This window comes from Hemicordylus capensis, chromosome 4, assembly GCF_027244095.1.
Source record: "Hemicordylus capensis ecotype Gifberg chromosome 4, rHemCap1.1.pri, whole genome shotgun sequence".
Lineage (NCBI taxonomy): Eukaryota > Metazoa > Chordata > Lepidosauria > Squamata > Cordylidae > Hemicordylus > Hemicordylus capensis.
The window spans coordinates 70596066-70615407 of record NC_069660.1 but is presented as its reverse complement, the minus strand read 5'-3'; the positions used below and the strand labels follow the sequence as shown (position 1 = coordinate 70615407).

The 19342-nt window shown below is 45.8% G+C and overlaps 2 protein-coding genes across 8 annotated transcripts in view; both read left to right on the top strand.

Moving 5' to 3' along the window:
• PRELP (proline and arginine rich end leucine rich repeat protein) overlaps positions 1-5964 on the top strand; it is a 41933-nt gene extending 35969 nt beyond the window's left edge. Inside the window, exon 3 of the mRNA XM_053249308.1 lies at positions 378-5964. Coding sequence (XP_053105283.1) covers positions 378-553 — 176 coding nt within the window. The 3' untranslated portion in view covers positions 554-5964. The remainder of the gene's footprint in view (positions 1-377) is intronic.
• A 3801-nt stretch (positions 5965-9765) lies between these two features.
• Positions 9766-19342, top strand: part of OPTC (opticin) — a 28382-nt gene continuing 18805 nt past the window's right edge. For 2 of the 7 annotated variants that reach the window (XM_053242470.1, XM_053242464.1), the window contains exons 1-2: positions 15154-15252; positions 18089-18320. In XM_053242470.1, the coding sequence (XP_053098445.1) occupies positions 15170-15252; positions 18089-18320 (315 nt within the window). In that variant the 5' untranslated portion in view covers positions 15154-15169. Of the gene's footprint in view, positions 9998-10946; positions 11135-11510; positions 11639-13471; positions 13584-15153; positions 15253-16481; positions 16581-18088; positions 18321-19342 lie in introns of those variants that run through there. The other 5 variants (XM_053242468.1, XM_053242465.1, XM_053242466.1 and 2 more) reach the window with 5 other exon arrangements.

Below are 19342 nucleotides of genomic sequence, written 5' to 3'. Positions count from 1 at the left end.
GGTGGGTGCACAGCAGCATTGGTGCCAACCTCCCTAGACTCTGTCATTTATAAGGATGTATTACTAGATGATAGTGTACTGTGAAACAGGAAAAGACACCAGAGTTGAGAAATGATCAAGGAAGGCCCTTGTTCACAGCAGGCAAGGAGAGTTTCTTCTGCCAGTTCACTTTGATGAATGGGAGCACAAGTCTTAAGGCCAAAGGGGTCCACTGTAATAACAACATGTGTTGTCTGAATAACTCTGGCAATTGCCAGTCGAACGAATTATGGATGTCCACAGGGTGGAATCAAAATCACAGCATCAATTATTTATCTCTGGCCTGCTTAAATCTCCTAACCTATTGCTCTGCTTTTTTCCCTCTTCTCTCCTTTCAGAAATCAACGGGACCCAGATATGCCCCACTTCTCTACTCTCTTTCCAAGAACCATCCTCAGACCTTGAAAACGTTCCCCGTCTTCGCTACCTGCGCCTAGATGGCAATCTGCTGAAGCCGCCCATCCCCTTGGACCTGATGATGTGTTTCCGACTCTTGCAGTCTGTTGTATTCTAAGCCTTGCAGCAATCGCCACTCCCCGGGGACTTTGGCTTTGCACAGTGACTTGATTCCAGTCTATGTTAGACATGGAGAAAATATTTTATCATCTCTACCCCAATGTCTTCTCTTTACATTCTGCCTCCTCCTCTTTTGGCTGCAGGAAGCTCTGTTCAGCTCCTCTTATATGCAGTATCTTACGGAGATGTCATGCCCCTAGGAGCGTTGCACAAGATACACACATGTAGTATCCACACACAAAACCAAGGGTTACAGTCAAACAGTTTCTCCTATCTTGTCCCTTAATTTATAACAAAAATAGAGAAGAGCATATCAAGGTGACTTTGTAGCATGCACTTGTGTTACTGCCTTGCTTGCTAGAGCTTCAGATAGACTTACTGGTCCCTCAGCAAGAAAACTAGTTTATGGAATAGGTTAGGTTTGTCATAACTCTCAGAGGAAAAAAACAGCATGTGCAATTGCATAAATGTGTGCAAACATTTAGACTCATTTGTCTAAGTGCAATGCTGAGCTAAGGGGAAAGGAATATTAAAACTGTTTACTGTTGGTTGGGCGGTAATCGCATATGTAGCTGTAGTAGGAGATACTTCCTTAATAATGCACACAGCAGATTGTACCTGGTGGAGCCATGTGAGGTGCATTGTGGGTACAATGAGGAGTGATGGCAAATTGACGTTCCTCCTACTTGTGCTCTTTGGGATAATAAAAGTGATATAATAACATACTGTGGGCATTTACTGAATGACCAAATGTAGTGTGACCACCAACAACCAGGACTTGGGTCATGATACTTTAAAAGTACTGGCTGACATGCTGCGCAATGCTCTGTCTGCCTCACAAGGGTGCATTTGCACAGTCGTGCAAGAGTGCTCTTGCGCGATAGCTAGAATTGCACAAACACAGTTGTGCGATACAGGGCCATTATTTCTCATGGCTCTCTATCATGCAACTGTGGTTGTGTAATGCTACCGTCTTGCAAGAGTGCTCTTGTGCAAATGCTCCATAGGTAGGTAGATGGCAGATGGAACGTTGCACAGTATATCAAAGGAGGGTAATTGCTCATTGCGCTTCCCACAATCTAACTCCAGGTTCATTTTGCTGCTGTGACTCATTTTGCATCTTCTGTGCCTAGGCAGAAGTACCATTCATGCAGAGTTCAGTAGTGGAGATAATTTGGCATCAGAAAGAGCAGCAGCAGCAGTAGTAGTAGTGGTAGTAGTAGTTGTAATAAAGTGCCTTGACAGGACTATCCCATTGTCATGATGCTTTTACAGATATGTGTATACCATCTTTGGGCTTTTTTGCATGATATCTTGAATAGCTAGTGCAATCTGTACCACATCATAGATCTTTCCCCTGGATAGGGTTACTCTAAGTTTCTTTGCATGAAAGTGCCAAAGTGAAGAGGTTCAAACAGTCACATAATGTCCCTAGCAATAACTCTACAGATGTCACAAGGGAAATGGTTTCCCATTTCTCAAGGCATGCTGCCTTGAAACAGCCTGCTGCTTCTTCCCTACCCCACCCCCCAAGTAAGGTTATTCAAGAGGAGAGCTGGCAGCATATCAAAATTTGCTTGAGAGAAGGCAGGGAAATGTACTATCTTAGTGAGCTGCTGCCTATTCTCTTAGCTGCAGTCAGCACAGATATCAACAGAGTCCCCATATAGCGTATGAGTGATTTGCAAACCTCTTCATCATGAGAAGGTGCAGTAATATAATACACATAGACGTTGGTGCAATAATTTTGCTCTTCTTATTTCTTCCTGTGCTGTTTTTTCCCCCTGTGATTTGCACAGCAAACATACACAGAGCAGCATAAGAAGTCCAAATAAGTGCCTCAGAGAGCTCTGGTGAAAACAAGCACTATGGCCAGTTTTGCAGGCTCTAAGAATTATATGGCTCACATATTCAGCGACACTCCATGGAGTGCATAACCATTGCCCTCTCCCCAGGTAGCCCCCACTGCCAAAGGTCCTCTGGCCCTTCACAGGGGGCTGCCCAGGAGGCTGCCCAGGGAGGAGGTGACAATTGCATGGATCCTGTGTTCTGCTGGTGTTGCTCTTAAGTGAGTCAATGTTATGAAAAATGGTGGCCATAGGAAAAGTTGCAATGCAAGGTTTTCCCCAACTATACAAATTACCCACACTTGTCCATGAGTGAATTACTTTGAGGGTAGAGTACTGTGTGGAAAACAGGATACTGTTTTTTACCAACACATTTCGTTTTACAGCACCAGCAAAAAAATAAAAAATAAAGCTGTTGCTATCACACCTGTATTTCTGCCACTTGGCACAGTACAGGTGCACTACAGAAGAAGTGGGGAGAATGCTCATTGAAACTGCCTTGAAAAAGAGCAAAGTGGAGACTATAAGTAGGTACTGCACTTTTAGGATTGGTTAAATACTGTTTAGGGTCCTTTCCCCCTCTATTCCTGAAGGGTCTACTGTTTTCACTTGCATTTTCCCTGTTACTTTGTCCACTGACCTCTCCTTACCTATTTATTCCTGTATCCCTCTTATTACTGCCCTGCTCAGTCTCTCTCTGAACCATGACCAAAGAATGGTTCTGTGCCTCACTGATCCTGCCCAACTTGTTTCAGTTCTGGGGCCAACACCTCAGCTAACTCAGCTCTGTTTTGCCATTTGACCATCTGCCTTATTGACAGACATCTTGTTTGTCCTTGACTTTCAAGCAACCTGATTCCCTTGGTTTGAAAACAGGTTTGAGTCCTCTGTGGCTCTCTTTCATGTACTTCATCCCTTCCTGAGACATCGTGTTCCATTCCACACTCTGCAACATGAAGGGGTTTCACATTCACTATTATTTAATAATTCTATAGCACTTCCAGTGTGCATATTGAATGAATCCCTGTCTCATTCAACCTCACAAGAAGTCTGGAAGGAAAATAGTTATCCTTCCCCTTTACAGAGGGGGAACTGGGGCTGAGAAAGAGTCCAAGGCAACCCAACAGGGATTGGAACAGGCTGTCCTAGTCCAGTATTCTAGTCACTAAGCCAGAGCTGCTCAACTTCAGCTGTCCTGCAGAGGTTGGCCTACAGCTCCCATAATCCTTGACTATTGGCCACTTTGGCTAGGGATTATGGAACTGCAGTCCAAAAACAGCTGGAGGGCCAAAGTTGATCAGCCCTGCATTACGCTGAGAGGGTTAAATGCTGGCCTCCTTATGCTTGTGCAACCCAGGGCAACTTCTGACAGAAGGGCTATTCACATGTTGTGTTGTTCACATGTCCTGGTGTTTGTACATGTGCACATGTTTTCATGTAAAAATTGATGCATATGTGTTCATTTTAAAGATCAACAAGACCAGAAAGGGCTGGAGTCAGCACAAGGCACCTGTGTGTAGCTGCTGCGGGCCCAGCACCCTGGAGAGTGCCTTCTGATGCCCGCTCCTGAGGAGGATTGGGCCCAGTCAGGAGCTGGCAGTCGTGAAGGCCACCTTCCCTTGCCATGGCAGCCAATGTGGCTGCCTTGGTTAAAGAACACAATGTCTTTATTCTCAGTGAGCCAGCACCACCACCACCACCAGCAGCAGCAGCTTTCTGACAGGTGGCTGTCACCTGCCATTCTTCTGCCCTCACAGTGCCCCACTGTAGGGGAAAACATGTGGAGAGCACCTGCCATCAGCTAGAACACTGCTGACAGCTGTCTAGAAATGAAAGAAACTTGCTTCACCCTGGTAGAGGGAGCCCCGGTTGTTGGTTGGGCCCAATCCCCCACCCCCCACAGGGCCAGGTATTAGCAGTAGGCCTCGCCAGGGTGCTGAGCCCTCTGCAATTATGTAATGGTGCCTTGTGCTGATGCTGGCTGTGTCTGAATCTGTGTGTGCCCTCTCCAGCCAAATTTCTTAAGTCAATTGTCATATGTCAGGCTGCAATTTCAACAACAGGAATAAAGTTCTGCTGACTCTGAAAAGATGAGGATGTGGTTCATTGGTGCATTTTTTTTTCAATTTTTCCCCTTTCATTTTTGACCTGAAGATATTCCCATTTCCCTGAGCTGTCCCTGAGCTTCCCATTTCCCTGAGCTGTGAGAAGTCCAGAGGCTATAGCCACCCAGAGATGTAAGTCTGGGCAGGGTATAAATTTAAATTAATAAATAAATAAGGAAGGAAGGAAGGTTCAGGATTTAGTTCCCTTTGGATGAGAGAGCACTGGGGACTTATGAGGTCTTTGTATTATCTCTATTACCATCACAGAAGCAGAACATAGTGGAAGCAAATAGATCTTCCTACAGCAGGCAGCAGATCCACTACATCTGATTCCCAGATAGGTTTCTTGAACTGCAAAGTGCTTCATCTTCAATCATCTTACAGTTTTAAACCCTCCGTCTTTCTGATTCTCTGGCACAATTCAGACTTCAAAATTGGGCCCAAGCTGCTGTTCTGACACTTTCTTAACTCATCACAAATATTCATGTGTATTACATTCCAAAGGCTGGACAGAAATTCCCAGCTATCAGGATAGCATTCTTAGCCATGAAGGTTCTTTCGTTAAAGTCTCTGACTGCTCATGAGCTGGCCATTTGGTTGTCAATGATCAAGACAACCAAAATCATATGTGTTATCTTTCATATGGAAGATAGCTATATGGTGACAAGCTCTTTAACTTTAAGTGCTTTGCCATCTGCTGCAATCAAAAGAGCAAACTGATGAATCTATGTGACATTGGATTGTCCTGAAAGGATTTATTCATGTTCCTCGCTCTTCCAGGTTGCCTTTACTCTCTCTTCATCCCTTTTCTTGTGCTGTGGCTTAAAAATTCAGTAGTCTCCTCCTCCTCCTCCTCCTCCTCCTCCTCCTCTTCTTCTTCTTCTTCACAAAACAGGTTGATGTTTTCCCATTTCTCCCTTTTCACTCTCATTTTTGATTCCAGAAAACAATCATAGAAGTCCCCTATTCTAGATGAAAACAGAGCTCTGCAGCCAACAAAGAGACAACTCACTCTTTTCCATCTCACTGTCTCATTCTCTGTCCCTCTTCAAACCACTGCTTGGGCGGAGTCTCCATGGAAGTCAACAAGGGACTCTGGCTTACACCCCTATGACCAAACAACCTCAGTCCATTGGACACTCCCTGAAAAAGCTCAGCATATCCCACTGGTACCCATGTTGGGGTTGGGCATGCTTGCTTGGGATCACTTATTTTAATAGTAATGCAGGCATAAGATTTGCTTTTAATTTAATCTATCTGTCTATCTATCTATAGGGCCCAGTTTGGCCTTCTGTTACACCAGTGTAAACTAGCGTAACCCCATTGATATTTTTTGAGTTACTCTGGATTTATGCTTGTAACACTTGGAATATGATCTGCTGGTTTCTTGTTATATCCTATTAAATCTGTTGTGTAAGTTTCAACTTTGTTTGCTTTAAAACAATCTCCTCCCCAAATGTACCGGATTCTATTTTGTATTTCTTTCAAAGAAGATTTCCCCCCAATTCTACACTACACCTTGCTACATGCCATATGATTTTATTCTAGAGCGATCACCCTGTTCCAGGTAAATCACCTGTGGCTTTAATGTGACAAACAGAAATTTTCCAGGATGTAGATGTGGTAATAAGAAAAGCTTAATTTACTAAATATACGCTGTTATAGTTTTACAGCTGTAAAAGGCAAAAAACAAAACAAAACAAAAAAACCCTTCTAAGAGTTAATGTAGGCACCCCTGGTTGCAGCTACTCAACCTACTGTAAATGGAGACAGGCCTGAGCAAAATGATGGCCAGAGGCTGAAGAAGGTACCCTTGCTGTGTATTTTACAGCAAGTTGGTTTGCAGACAGGGGTAGTTATAATTGAACAGGGGCAGGACCCCCAATGAAGGGGGGCGGCCCACTGGTCGGGTGATAACTCGCTCTTTGCTCTCCCCCTCCCACTTCCCCAAATGACTGTTGGCTCCTGATTGGAGGACTCATCTTGACTTTAAGTGAAACATGTCCTCTCTAGGAGGGCAGGAGGAGGAGTGTCAGGCAGCATCCCTCCCACCTCCTCTCCGCCTGACTGGCTGACTTATGCTCTGATTCAGCCCAGCCCTCCCTCAGCTTGACTAATAGGGTCTACAGAAGGACTGCACAACTTTGGCTCTCCTGCAGATGTTGGACTACCAGTCCCATCATCTTTGACAATTGGTCACTATGATTGGGGATGATGGGAGTTATAGGGGCTATTCTCATGATCAGGCAAAATTGGGCTAAGAGAGCCTAGCCCGATTTTGCCTGATCGTGGGAGCCACCGGGCTTGCAGGCGAGCCCGGTGGCTCCCAGGTGGTTAACCCGCCTAAGCAGCCCACCCCTAAAACCGGGTTTGCAGAGCGAGTGCTCCACAAACCTGGTTTTTTTTAATTGTGAGTAGCTGCGGCACGGCTCCGTGCCACGGCTACTCACAAGGAGACCCCCGGAGGGGAGGTGAAAAGCCACCTCCTGGCTCCGGGAGTCTTGCCAGCATGCCCTGCACACTTGCGCAGGGCATGCTGGAGCTTGCGGGGGCCAATCAGCCCCTGCTCCCCCACAGCCCCTGCTGGCTCTGTCACGGAGCCGGCAATCATGTGGGTGGCTGATCCAGCCACCCAGGGCTCCAGTCATGCTCGTGTGTGGGGAGAGCAGGCTTAGTCCACTCTCCCTGCGCACCCTTCTCAACGGGGTCTCACTGATCATGAGACCCGGCTCATAGTCTGACAACAGCTGGAGGGCTAAAGAGAAAAGTCACTGAACATCAGCCTGACAATTACGAGGAGAGAAGGGCAAGATGTTGCCTCACACTTCTCCCCTTTTCCTCCCAAAGCTGAGACAGAACTGGAAAAAACCTTCCAGGAGCTTAGGGACCTTTTTTTTAATCCTACCCTCCTTAAAAATAACAGAGTAAAACCATAATATTCCTCCTCTCTGCTCCCCTCCCGCTGCAAACATTCCTTAGCAACTGGATTCAGTTTACCCCTAAGTCTCTGGTGAAATCTGGGACTCAATTTCCTGTGGAAAACTTTGCTGGGGTGGTGGTGGGGGAGAGAGAGCATGAACCAGCGAATAAGAAAGAAGTGTTGTTGATGCTGTATGAATAAATGAGGTGACTGCAATAACTGTATACGTAAAAAAGAAATGTTTCTGAGCCAGAGGAATGCATGTGTACAAGTATATGTGTGAAAGTGCCTGCATGTATTGAGAATGTGTGATAGTATTTACATAGGAGCTAGAGAAAGGTCATACTGATAATGTTTTGTTTTTCACCATGTCCTTACAGTTCTTCTGCAGCAAAGACATGTGGGGAGGAGAAGGCAGGGTACTTGAAGTTCCAAATTCACTTCTTGTCCCAGGGCCATTCCTCAGGCCAGAGCTCAGGGTTGATCACTGTCCCTCTTCCTCCTGCTGGCCACACCTTCAGCAGTACACTCTGCTTCCAGTCAGCACTGCTGCTTGCTGTAGCAGGCAGCGTGAATCCATCTTTGCCACCTGGTATGTCTCTCTCACCATTGCTCTGTACTGCAGTCCCAGCTCCCAGTCTCTGTCTCTCCCGCTGTCTCTGCCCTCCAGCACGAAGCTTGTCCTCTTTGTCTCCTCCAATCTGGCAACAAGCCAGCTTTGAGGAGAAACTCTATCTGGACTGGAGAGAAGTTGCCAGCTTCTTACTGGTCTTGCTTCCTGAGCCTTTGACAGCCATCTGTCATGCAGCTATTTAGTAGGGCTTTGCATCACATTGGACCAAATATTCAGGCCTCAGGTGATAGCAATAGCAATAGCACTTACATTTATATACCGCTCTATAGCCAGAGCTCTCTAAGTGGTTTACAATGATTTAGCATATTGCTCCCAACATTCTGGGCACTCATTTTACCGACCTCGGAGGGATGGAAGGCTGAGTCAACCTTGAGCCCCTGGTCAGGATCAAACTTGTAACCTTCTGGTTCTATCAGGGTATTTTTCTCGGAGATTGGTAGATGATTCAATACAATACCAAACTTTATCAGTATTGTATTGGAGGGTTTAATAAAGATTGGACTTTTCTGAAGAAATCAGCTGCCTTTGGGGCAACTGCAGCAGTGGCATTTCAAATTGCTGCTTTCCCTTTATCCCTGGTCTCATCCTAATGTGATGACATTGCATCCTTTTCTTGACGTATTATTGGTTGGGAGGAATGGCCATGCCCTGTAACTATAGGACACATCCATTTCCCCCCAGTAATGCATCAGGAAAAGAACACAATAACATGATGGGGCATTATAGGGTGAGATCAGAGAAGGAAAGGTGGAAACCAGTGCCTCCTGTAACAAGGATTCCCAGACGTTGTTGACTACAACTCCCATAATCCCCAGAGCTGAGAGCCAGCGTGGTGTAGTGGTTAGAGTGCTGGACTAGGACCGGGGAGACCCGAGTTCAAATCCCCATTCAGCCATAAAACTTGCTGGGTGACTCTGGGCCAGTCACTTCTCTCTCAGCCTAACCTACTTCACAGGGTTGTTGTGAAAGAGAAACTCAAGTATGTAGTACACCGCTCTGAGCTCCTTGGAGGAAGAGCGGGATATAAATGTAAATAATAATAATAATAATATAAATGTAAAAAATAATAATAATAACAACATCTGGGAATCCCTGTTACAAGGAACACTGGTGGAAACTTAAAATGCCACTGCTGCAGCTGCCCAGAAGGGCAACCAATTTCTTCAGAGAAGCCAGATCTTAATTAAAAGGTAAGCCCGACCCCACCCCATTCCAATATATTACGTTAATACCGACCATCAGCTCGATATTATCTAGACCATCCCTTGCATCATATGTATGATGCAAGAATGGCCTGGATCATTATCAAGCTGATAATTCAGCCTGTCCATAGTCCTAACATTTAGCTAGTAAGCTTTCCCCTCAGCACTTATCATCAATGTCAAGAGGAGTTTAATCTGTTCCATTTCTGCATGTTGGGATGGTGTTAGAGGCACAGAAGCAGAGCCAAGAAAAACTGGCAATCCTAACACAAAGCCACATTTTCTCCTTTAATAAATAACTGCTGAAAAGTGCCGAGTCACAGGACAGGCAATACATTGACATTAATTACCTAATTACATCCAAATTATTCTCATTAACAGCCGTTTCCCAGGATTTCAACCAAGGCAAAGCATGGAATACTTCTTCCAGCAGACAAATTAAAAGAGTGTATTAAAACAAATTGCCTAATCATGTGGCCAACCAAACCCATTTTGTTTCTTATCATGCTGTGACGCTTATCTATAAAGAAATATTTTCCAGCACTGCCACAGAAGGATTCACTGTAGTACTACTTTGCAGCTAATTGCCAAGGCTAGACCAAGTTTCATGCTTGTGTGTGTCGCGATAGCCGTTCTCTCAAAAAATCCTCAGGGCTTTTGAAAGTGTTCCAATCAAACACTTGTAGAAGTGGCCACCTTCTTCTATGCTGCGCCTCACCCTTCCCTTCCACAAGGTAAAAATAAAATATCTTGGGGAGATGATCTGTAAGTTTTACTGCCTGAAGTAAAGCACCAGATAGCACCCCCTTCCTCTCCTATCCCTTCCATTTATGTTAAAACCATACCTTCATTTCCTTGCTTCTTTCAAATATCCCCTTTCTTTCATTTTCTATTAGACCATCTCCTCTTTCCAGGGGCATAACAAGGCTGGAGTGGGCCCAGAGACAAAATTTTAAAATCGGTCCCTCGCTGATACACACACTTCACTATATATAGTCATACGACTTGCCCCTGGGGGGCCCCTGAAGGCGTGGGGGCCCCCAGGCAGCCGCCTCCCCTTGCCTAATAGTAGTTACGCCGCTGCCCCTTTCTTTATGTCATTATGACATTAAGGATTTCCATTTGATTCTCTAGTCCAGGAGTAGGCAATGTGCAACTCTCCAGATATTTGCTGAACTACAACTCCCATCACCCCCACCCACAATTTATTACAGCTGGGGATGATGGGAGTTGTAGTTCATCAGCACCTGGTGAGCCACGTTACCTACCCCTGTTTAAACACAACTATAAAATGCTAAACTAGTTAAATTACAAGTAAGTAAGCATTACTGGAAAACCCAGATCCACGGCCTGAAGCAACTCACTTCACTCTCCTTCATGGTAGGGTCTGCCCTGCTAGGAGGAGAACGAGAAGAGCGGCACCCCCATAGACATGCAGCATGTCTATTCCCACCTGGGCAGGGCTGTCCTTAGGGCATGGCAAGCAGGATGACCGCCCCTGGCCCCTCTCTTTTAACCCCCATTAGAATTAACTGGAAGGGGGCTCCACAGTGGATTATTTGCCCCAGGCCCCACACCCCACCAAGGTTCTCTAAGGACAGCCCTGTACCAAGGATTTGGGATTCATGTCCCAGGATCCTGAGTTGGAAAAGATGCTGTGCATGTCTATGGGAGTGCACACCTGCGGCCACTTCCTTTCCCAAAGTTAAACTCCCTACCTTGAAGAAGGGAGGAGCTGGCAGCAAGATTCCCACGTAGAGCATCTTTTTCTTTTTCCCACCAGAGGTGGGGCTTGACTACAGTACCCAGCAGGAAATGATGCTCTGTCCATCAATGAGAGCTCCAGTAGCTGTCTCCCCACCCTCCTCAAGGTAAGGTTTTTGTTTTGGGGAGCAGGGGGAGCGTCACACAGGGTTATGAGCAGTGTAGATTGGAGTGTAGATTAGGATACCAGTCCCTATACAGTTTACCCACTTGCTTCCCAAAACTGAAACCATAACTGCACCAATGTTTGTACAAGAGACAGTGCCGGGTAGCAATTCCCAGGCCTGCAGTCTTCCAGCCCAACAGCAAGGCTGACCTCATGAAGAAAAGCTTTAACTGAGCATAGATATTGTTCTGAGGGGGGGACTTAGCTAAGGGACACCATGGGAGGTAAAGGGCGGTGTGTGTGTGTGTGTGCTTGGTGACAGATGGAATCATCATCACCCTGATTGGCTGCTTTTTCTGCTTTCCCCTGCCCACTCCCTCACTTCTACGCAGTTGTGTCCTCCCCTACCACTACTATTCCCATGCTAAGCTTTTCATTCCCATCACACTGGGAGCCCTGAGGGTTGGCTTCTTTGTTCAACGCAGACAACAAGCAGCAAAAAGTGGTATGTACTGCTGTACTTTGCTCCCCGTTCAGCATCTTATCCCTCTCTCCCTCATTCCCATTAATAAGCGGGGCCCAGGAGCTTTCATGTTCAGTTTGGAGGAGGGCGTGGAAGCTACCCAGGGGTTGGGGCTCAGAGACAATGCAAGAAGAGTTCTCCCTGCAGTGTGAGACTAGAAAGCTTGTCATTATGCTTGTACTGCTGGGTTTGATCTATCTAGATTTGTAGTTTCAATGCATTTTATTCACTCTCTTTCTCTCTTAGAGATCTGTGCATAGTATATGTGCATGCATGTGTCTTTATAGCCATGAATGTGAGTGTGTGGGGGCGTGAAAGTACACACAGGAGGGGAAAAGATGATTGTTACATGCAGGTTTCTGCATGCATGTGTGCTTACATGCATGCACGTATGTGCATTTCTATATGTGAGATGGACTTCTGTGTACTTGCAAGTGTTTTTGCAGCCTCAGACATAAAATCCTAAAAACCAGGTTAATATAATTATGAACAAGATAAAGGAAAGACAGCAGTAAAGCAGCCAAGCTCGTTTAAAAGATCATTTACGTAGTGATCTTTTAAATGGGATCAAAACCATCTATTAATGATCAAAAGTCAAGATGGAAAAGCTGGTTTTAACCTGACATCAAAATGACAGCAGTGCAGGTGCCTGAGGATAACATGGGGGGGGGGGCTACCACTGAGGAGGTCCTCTTCTTGGTCCTCCAAAAGTGAGTTTACCCAGAGAAGGATCTCTGTTGCGTATCTCTAATATAAGGCAGGTTCATATGGGAGAAGGCAGGCCTTCACATACCAAGTTGTTCAAGAATATAAAGTTTTAGAAAAATTGGACTTTGAATGGTGCTTGAAAACAAACTAATATACGTAATTGTACTATGCTCATGTGTATGTCACTTTGGAAAGTATTGTACATCTATGTGGCATCGCTGTATAAACACATGCAAAGTTTTCAGTATGGGTGAGTATCTATGCTTGTGTAAACATCATGTGCATCAGTGGTTCTATATATACAGAATAACAATGATAATTAATAATCAGAAATGCAGGTTCAGGTGGAATAAATACTTCAGCAGACATATTACAGTCTTCCTAAGGCTACTGTCCAAGTACAAGCATCTTTTTGGGGGGGGGGTCCCTTCTTCCATGAATTCTAATCTTTTTTTAAAGCCCATTCCTCAGTCTGTCCTCACATTGCACAGAGGAAAAACCTTGCACCAGATTTAGAATGCCTCTCCTCCTGTGGTCCTTTTTCCATTAGGTGACCAAAGCTATGGATTTCCTTCTCATTTTCTTAAAGTAGACTATCGCTAGTCAAGGGCTACTAGTCTGGTGGCTACAGGCCACCTCCAGCCTCAGAGGCAAGATGCCTCTTAATACCAGTTGCAAGGGAGCAACAGCAAGAGAGAGGGCATTCCCTCAGCTCTTGCCTATGGGCTTCTCAAAGGCATCTGGTGGGCCACTGTGTGAAACAGGATGCTGGACTAGATAGGCCTTGGGCATAATCCAGCAGGGCTGTTCATATGTCCTTATGACTGTGTGGCTGCATTCGCATGTAATGGGAAACCAAAGGTGAAGTAGCCTGAGGTTGACTTCCTTGTGTGTCTGAATTCATGAAACCCAAGTCCCATCAGAAAAGTGACCTGACATTTCCCGTTCCAAACTCCAGTTTGAACCCTCAGTTTGTAGTGAGTTCCACTGCTCCTGTCTGAGATTTGCAGCCAGCTGCTGTACATCACAATTCTGAATTGAAAGCTGTGCTTGCTGTACCCAGAGTTTAGAGAGGAAGCTGCTCCCTCTCTCCAGCTGTGATTGGCTGTCGGGGCTGTCCTTCATTCCAGAAGGAAACTCGCGCAGCCAATTCTCCTTCCTCTCTGCAGTCTCCCTGACTGCAGTTCGGTTCCTGTGCATTTTGTCTGAACACTAACAGGTAAGTGGGGGGGGGGGGCCAAAACCGTGGGTCCATTGGACCTTCGGTTCCATGTTTGGTTCCATGTGAAGGAGCCCTGTCTATCTGTACATGCTCTTGTTTATGCAGCTGGTTAGATAGAGGTTTAGATATGGCATCTGCACTGTTAAATGCATGCTGTACAAATAGATTTCCTAGGAAATTGTCATGGTCATAGTTCTTGTGTATATACAATTCAGTATAAGGCAACTTCATTTATTGTATGTCAATATGTCTTAGTCCACATAGACACACGTACAAAGCAGAACCCTTGGAGAGACTGGGACATCAAAAGCCCTGCTGAATGCACTCAGCTAGATGCATAGTTTTCTGGACAGTGACAACAGTTTCTTATTTTTGATGTTTTAACATGTGTGCCATCCCAAACACATGGCTGTGCCACTCCGACCTTTGAATCGTGGATCATAGGAACATAGGAAGCTGTCAAATGTCCATCTAGCTCAGTATGGTCTACCCAGACTGGCAGTAACTTTTCCAAGGTTGCAGGCAGCAGGAATCTCTCTCAGCCCTATCTTGGAGATGCCAGGGAGGGAACTTGGAACCTTCTGCTCTTCCCAGAGGGTCTCCACCCCCTAAGGGGAATTTCTTAAAGTGCTCACACATGTTGTCTTCCATTCAAATGCAGCCAGCCCAGGGTGGACCCTGCTTAGCTTAGGGAACAAGTCATGCTTGCTACCACAAGACCAGCTCTTCTCTCTGATCAGCCTGTGAAGAATTAAGAACAGTACATCTGAAGTATTAAGAACAGTGCATTCCACTCCCCTGTGTTTCAATCAATGATGAGTCATCACAAGCCTTTAGGTAGGGGTTGCCATGTTTCAACTTGCCATGGTATCTGCGTATTTAGCAGCAGCTTGATGTGCCGACATTTGCAGGTGATAGTGTTTATCTCCACGCAAAGCATTGCTGGCTGATTTCTGCACACCAAGCCCTGGCAACCTGGTCCTGTGTGAACCTAGGAGGAGAGGAGAGGAGAGGAGAGGAGAGGGGTTCTTGTGGTAGCAAGCATGACTTGTCGCCTTAGCTAAGCAGGGTCTGCCCTGGTTGCATATGGGTGGGAGACTACATGTGTGAGCAATTTAAGATATTCCTCTTAGCGGGTGGAGCCGCTCTGGGAAGAGCAGAAGGTTCCAAGTTCCCTCCCTGACATCTCCAAGATAGGGCTGAGAGAGATTCCTGCCTGCTGCAACCATGGAGAAGCCACTGCCAGTCTGTGCAGACAATACTGAGCTAGATAGACCTATGGTCTGACTCAGTATATGGCAGCTTCCTATGTTCCTGTGTTCCTAACCTCATGAGCTGCTTCCTCACCACTTGTGAGATCTGTTAAGTTCCTGGTATTCCTGTCCTGCCCAGCCCTCCATGCCAGCTTCTGCTGCTTCAGCAAACATCCTGACTATTCCAAAGAGCAGCCCTAGGATGCTGCCTGCCAAGTTGTACACGTTTTGTCCTGAGTATAAACGTCTCGTGAGTACAAAAGTGCCTGCAAGTCAGAATTCCTGCATCCTGCCAGTGCAATTGCTCTCGGGACGGGAGTTGGAAGAATCATGACGGGTTGTGTGAGTTGCCAGGGTAACAAAACTCAGTGTGGGGACCTGCAATTAAGAGAATTTCAGTTCTGGGTCAAGAGGTGAGACTGACAAATGGGTCCTGAACAAAGATGGTGTTTTAAATAAGGGCCTCTTATTTAAAAACAAAAAGGTGTTTTGGTAAAAATGAGAGTCTTGGGGGGACCCCTTTGAGCCCAGAAAGAGAGTAAAATCGACTATAATGGAAGTCGGGATTCTTGTGTGCTGATTCTGAGAAGGGAGCTGAAGCTGGTTGATGATCAAGATGAGTCAGAAATCAGAACTGTTCTAATTGTGGAGCTGCGGTAATGATAGAGCTGTGGAAGAATTAAATCGCTGAGTTAAGAATTGAATTGGGAACCAGAAATCCTGGGTGCCCTTTCTATTCTAGTGATCTACTGTATAATTGTGATATTTATGGTTACCAGTTTTGCTCTAAAGTGTTCCTGTGACTTTAACAATTGCATAACTTGCAGATACCTAGTGGGGTCAACTTTTCCTGCCACTTAGCACAGAGCCCTGTCAGAGAAACAAAATGACAACATCTCTAATTAAACTGGGGAGATCATCTCTCCTGCCCAAACTTTCATTTCCTTGTAAATGGCTTTGATAGCTCTTCTTTTGCAAATTGGAATAATAACAATTTCCCCATCTGTGAGAGAAAGAAAAAATAGGAATATACGAAGCCTAGGAAGCTGCCTTATACCGAGTTAGACCATTAGTCCATCTAGCTCAGTATTGTATACACAGACTGGCAGCGGCATCTCCAAGATTGCAGGCAGGAGTCCCCCTCAGCCCTATCTTGGAGATGCCAGGGAGGGAACTTGGAACCTTCTGCATACAAGCATGCAGATGCTCTTCCCAGCAAGGCCCTAAGGGGAATATCTTTCAGTGCTCACATGTAGTCTCCCATTCATATGGAAACCAGGGCAGACCCTGCTTAGCAAAGGGGAACAATTTCATGCTTGCTATATCGGATGAAATCTTGCGATTTAAGCTAAGACATAAGCAATAAGTATTAATTTATGATCCAGGATTTGTTGTTGTTAACAACATCAGCATTCCCACTGGTAGCACAAACCTGAACTTTGTATTTCTGAAGGGGCTTCCTGGATTGCTGCCTGAAACCTGAATGTCCTTTTAAGTTGTAGTCAAATCTAGCTTTTGAACAAGAGGTGAAGCTGCTCTGGGCCTCCCAAGCACACTGGAGCATTCGAGCATAAAAATGACTGAAAGGAGAAGGAAAGTCATAATCCCTCCAGGCTGGAAGCTTCAGCCATTTGTTCTCTGCTACTGTGAAGCCCCCAGTGCCTCTGTATGAAGCTGGTAGAGGAGTTTCTTTTGAAAGTGCTGCAGGGCAAGGTCAAGCCGACTCTGAAAGCAAGAGAAGGTATAGTAATAATGAGTGGAAGCAGAAGTCTGGCGAGCTCGAGCAAGAAAGCCAGCTGTGAGATTGCAGAGGAGGCAGAGATGGAGACATGACAGAAGGGAGGCTCGCCTAGTGGGCAGAATACAGGACGGGGATTCCTTTGCATACCACTCTGCTGCAGCTGCAATTTAACCTCGGGAAAGGCCCTCTTAGCCTCTGTTTCATTAGAAATCATGCTAAAAATCTCCTGTGAGAGCTGCTGAAGGCATGAGGCTGTGTGGAAATTGCCACTTCTGACTGGAAACCCTTTGCTCTTCTTGTCGATGTGTGGGCAATAAGGAGGAAGCTGGTCTTGTTTTCTCAATAGTCGGGGGAAAGCACCCTGCCCATACTCAGAAGGCAATTCCTTCTTTTATTATTCCTGTGCATGTTCTAGCCGTGGACCTTTGCACTAAAAGCAGGTTCTAAAGCTACTATTACTGTGAATTTGTGTGTGTACATATAATATTTATATTATATTCTATAAATATTTATAGAATATTTATAGTATTTATTGAAGGGGCAGGGGAGGAAACTTCACAAAGCTTGCCTCCCCCGCAGATGAACTCTGTCACTTTGCTGGGTGGGTAGATCACCCGCCCAGTTGATTGCCGGCTGCTGCTGGTAGCAGGGAGGTTTAGGGGCCAGGAAACCACCGGAACTCCCACAATGCACTGCAAACTGCAATGTGCATTATGGAGATTCCGCCGACACCGGCCAGGAGCCCCACAGCCTCCCAGCCCTGGCTGCAAGCTGGGTTCTGGCGATCAGCTGAGACCCAGCTTGGCTCTCTTGGCCCAGTTTTGGCTGATCGTCAGAACAGCTTCCGATACCACTTTTCAACAAAAGTGCTCAATGCAATTTACATAGAAAAACAAATAAGTAAGATGGTTGCCTATCCCGAAAGGGCTCACAATTTAAAAAGAAACAGAAAGTAGACCCCAGCAGCAACCACTGGAGGGGTGCTGTTCTGGGGTCAGATAGGGACAATCTGGGGTCCTGCTAAATATAAGAGAATCGCCACCTTAAAAGATGCTAAAGCTCTGGTTCACACTAAACCCTGACGTTCAGTTTTGGAAGGCCCCGCCTATTGCCATCTCCATCCTACAAAGCATCTTCAAATCAGCGGATGAGTGAGGCACTATTCAGGCCCGTAGCCAGCTGGTGGCATGGTGTGTACCTGCCAGGGCCATACCAAAAAATTCTCTTTGCTCCCTGGCCTCACTGACTGTTTTCATTGCACATTTTATAACCTGCCTCCCCTGACTTCTGCAATCCCCCCACCAAAAAAAATTTTTTTTTGAGGCTGGTTACAGACCTAGCACTATTGTTTTCATTTTATGGATGCAGAATTTCTGTGCAGATTGACTGATATACCAAAGGACACACCAGGGACTCTGTGTCAGAACAGGATATGGCATTTGCCTAATGCTGGCTTGTTTATGACCCTTAAAACACTCTGTGGTTGTTGTCCTCTGCCTTCCATTCAGGCCCAGGATGCAGACTGCAGCTTTGGTGAGTGTAATGACTGCCCTGACTTTGGCACTGGCTGCTCTGCCCAAGGAAGATGGGAGCATGAAGAAGGAGAAGCTCAAAACTGACTCTGCTGTTTATGAGAGCCTGGATCTAGACAACTATGACCTCAACCTGGACAACTATGGAGAAGTCATTGATCTCAGTAATTACGAGGAGATCTATGATTATGGAGGCTTGGCATCAAAGGTACCATATTATGAAGGCCTTGTTTATATGGTGTGCCCCAAAAATGCTCACACAAGTATTTAAATCCATAAGCTTTGGTGGCATTAAAGGGGGATTAGGTGGATTCATGGAGGAGATATCTATTACTGACTCTTAGTCATGATGGTTATAAGGAACTTCCATGTTCAGAGGCAGTATACTGAATACTAGTTGCAGCTGGTGGTGGGCGGGACAACAGCAGGAGAGGGCTATTGCCTTGATGCCTACTTGTGGGTTTCCCAGAGGCATCTGGTTGGCTGCTGTGACAAACAGAAGTCTGGAGGTGATGGACATTTCGTTTGATCCATGAGATCTTATGGCATTTCTCTTGCTGAGAACCATGGCTTTAAATTCCTTGTCCCTCCTACTCTCCAGATGTATATCATTTGCTGACCTCTGTTCCTATAACTTACTTATCCAAAGTACTTATACCTTTCCTTCAAAAGATTCCCAATACATTGAAAAGAAGACTCTTTGGAAGAAATATATGTAAACTCAAATAATGTATTCTGTTTGCAGAATCTGGGTTACCTTGAAGCAAAATTGGAATTTTGGGTGCACATAGTCACAGGTAGACACAGAGGCTGCATTCGCATGTAATGCGGAACCACAGTCCCCTCCCACCTCCGCTTTCCTGTCCGCATTCAGACGATATAGAAAGCAGCCTCTTCAGTCAGGGAGCCTGCAGAGAGCAGAAGGAACTGGCTGTGCAGGCTTCCTGCTTGATTGAAGGACTGCCCGCACAGACAATCACACACGGAGAGAGGGAGGAGCTTCCTCCCTCAATTCTGGTCCAACCGAATGCCGTCTCCAGTGCTGCATTTGGATGTAAGAGTAGCAGAATGGAACCCCAGTTATGAGCAGCACTACTCTTTACAAACCGAGGGTTCAAATGAAACTTTCCAGAGCGCGACCTTGGGTGGATTTCCAGATGGCACCAGAGTTGCACGTGTTCAGACACAATGGTAGGGAAAATTCTGTCCCATGCAACTCCCATTCTGTGT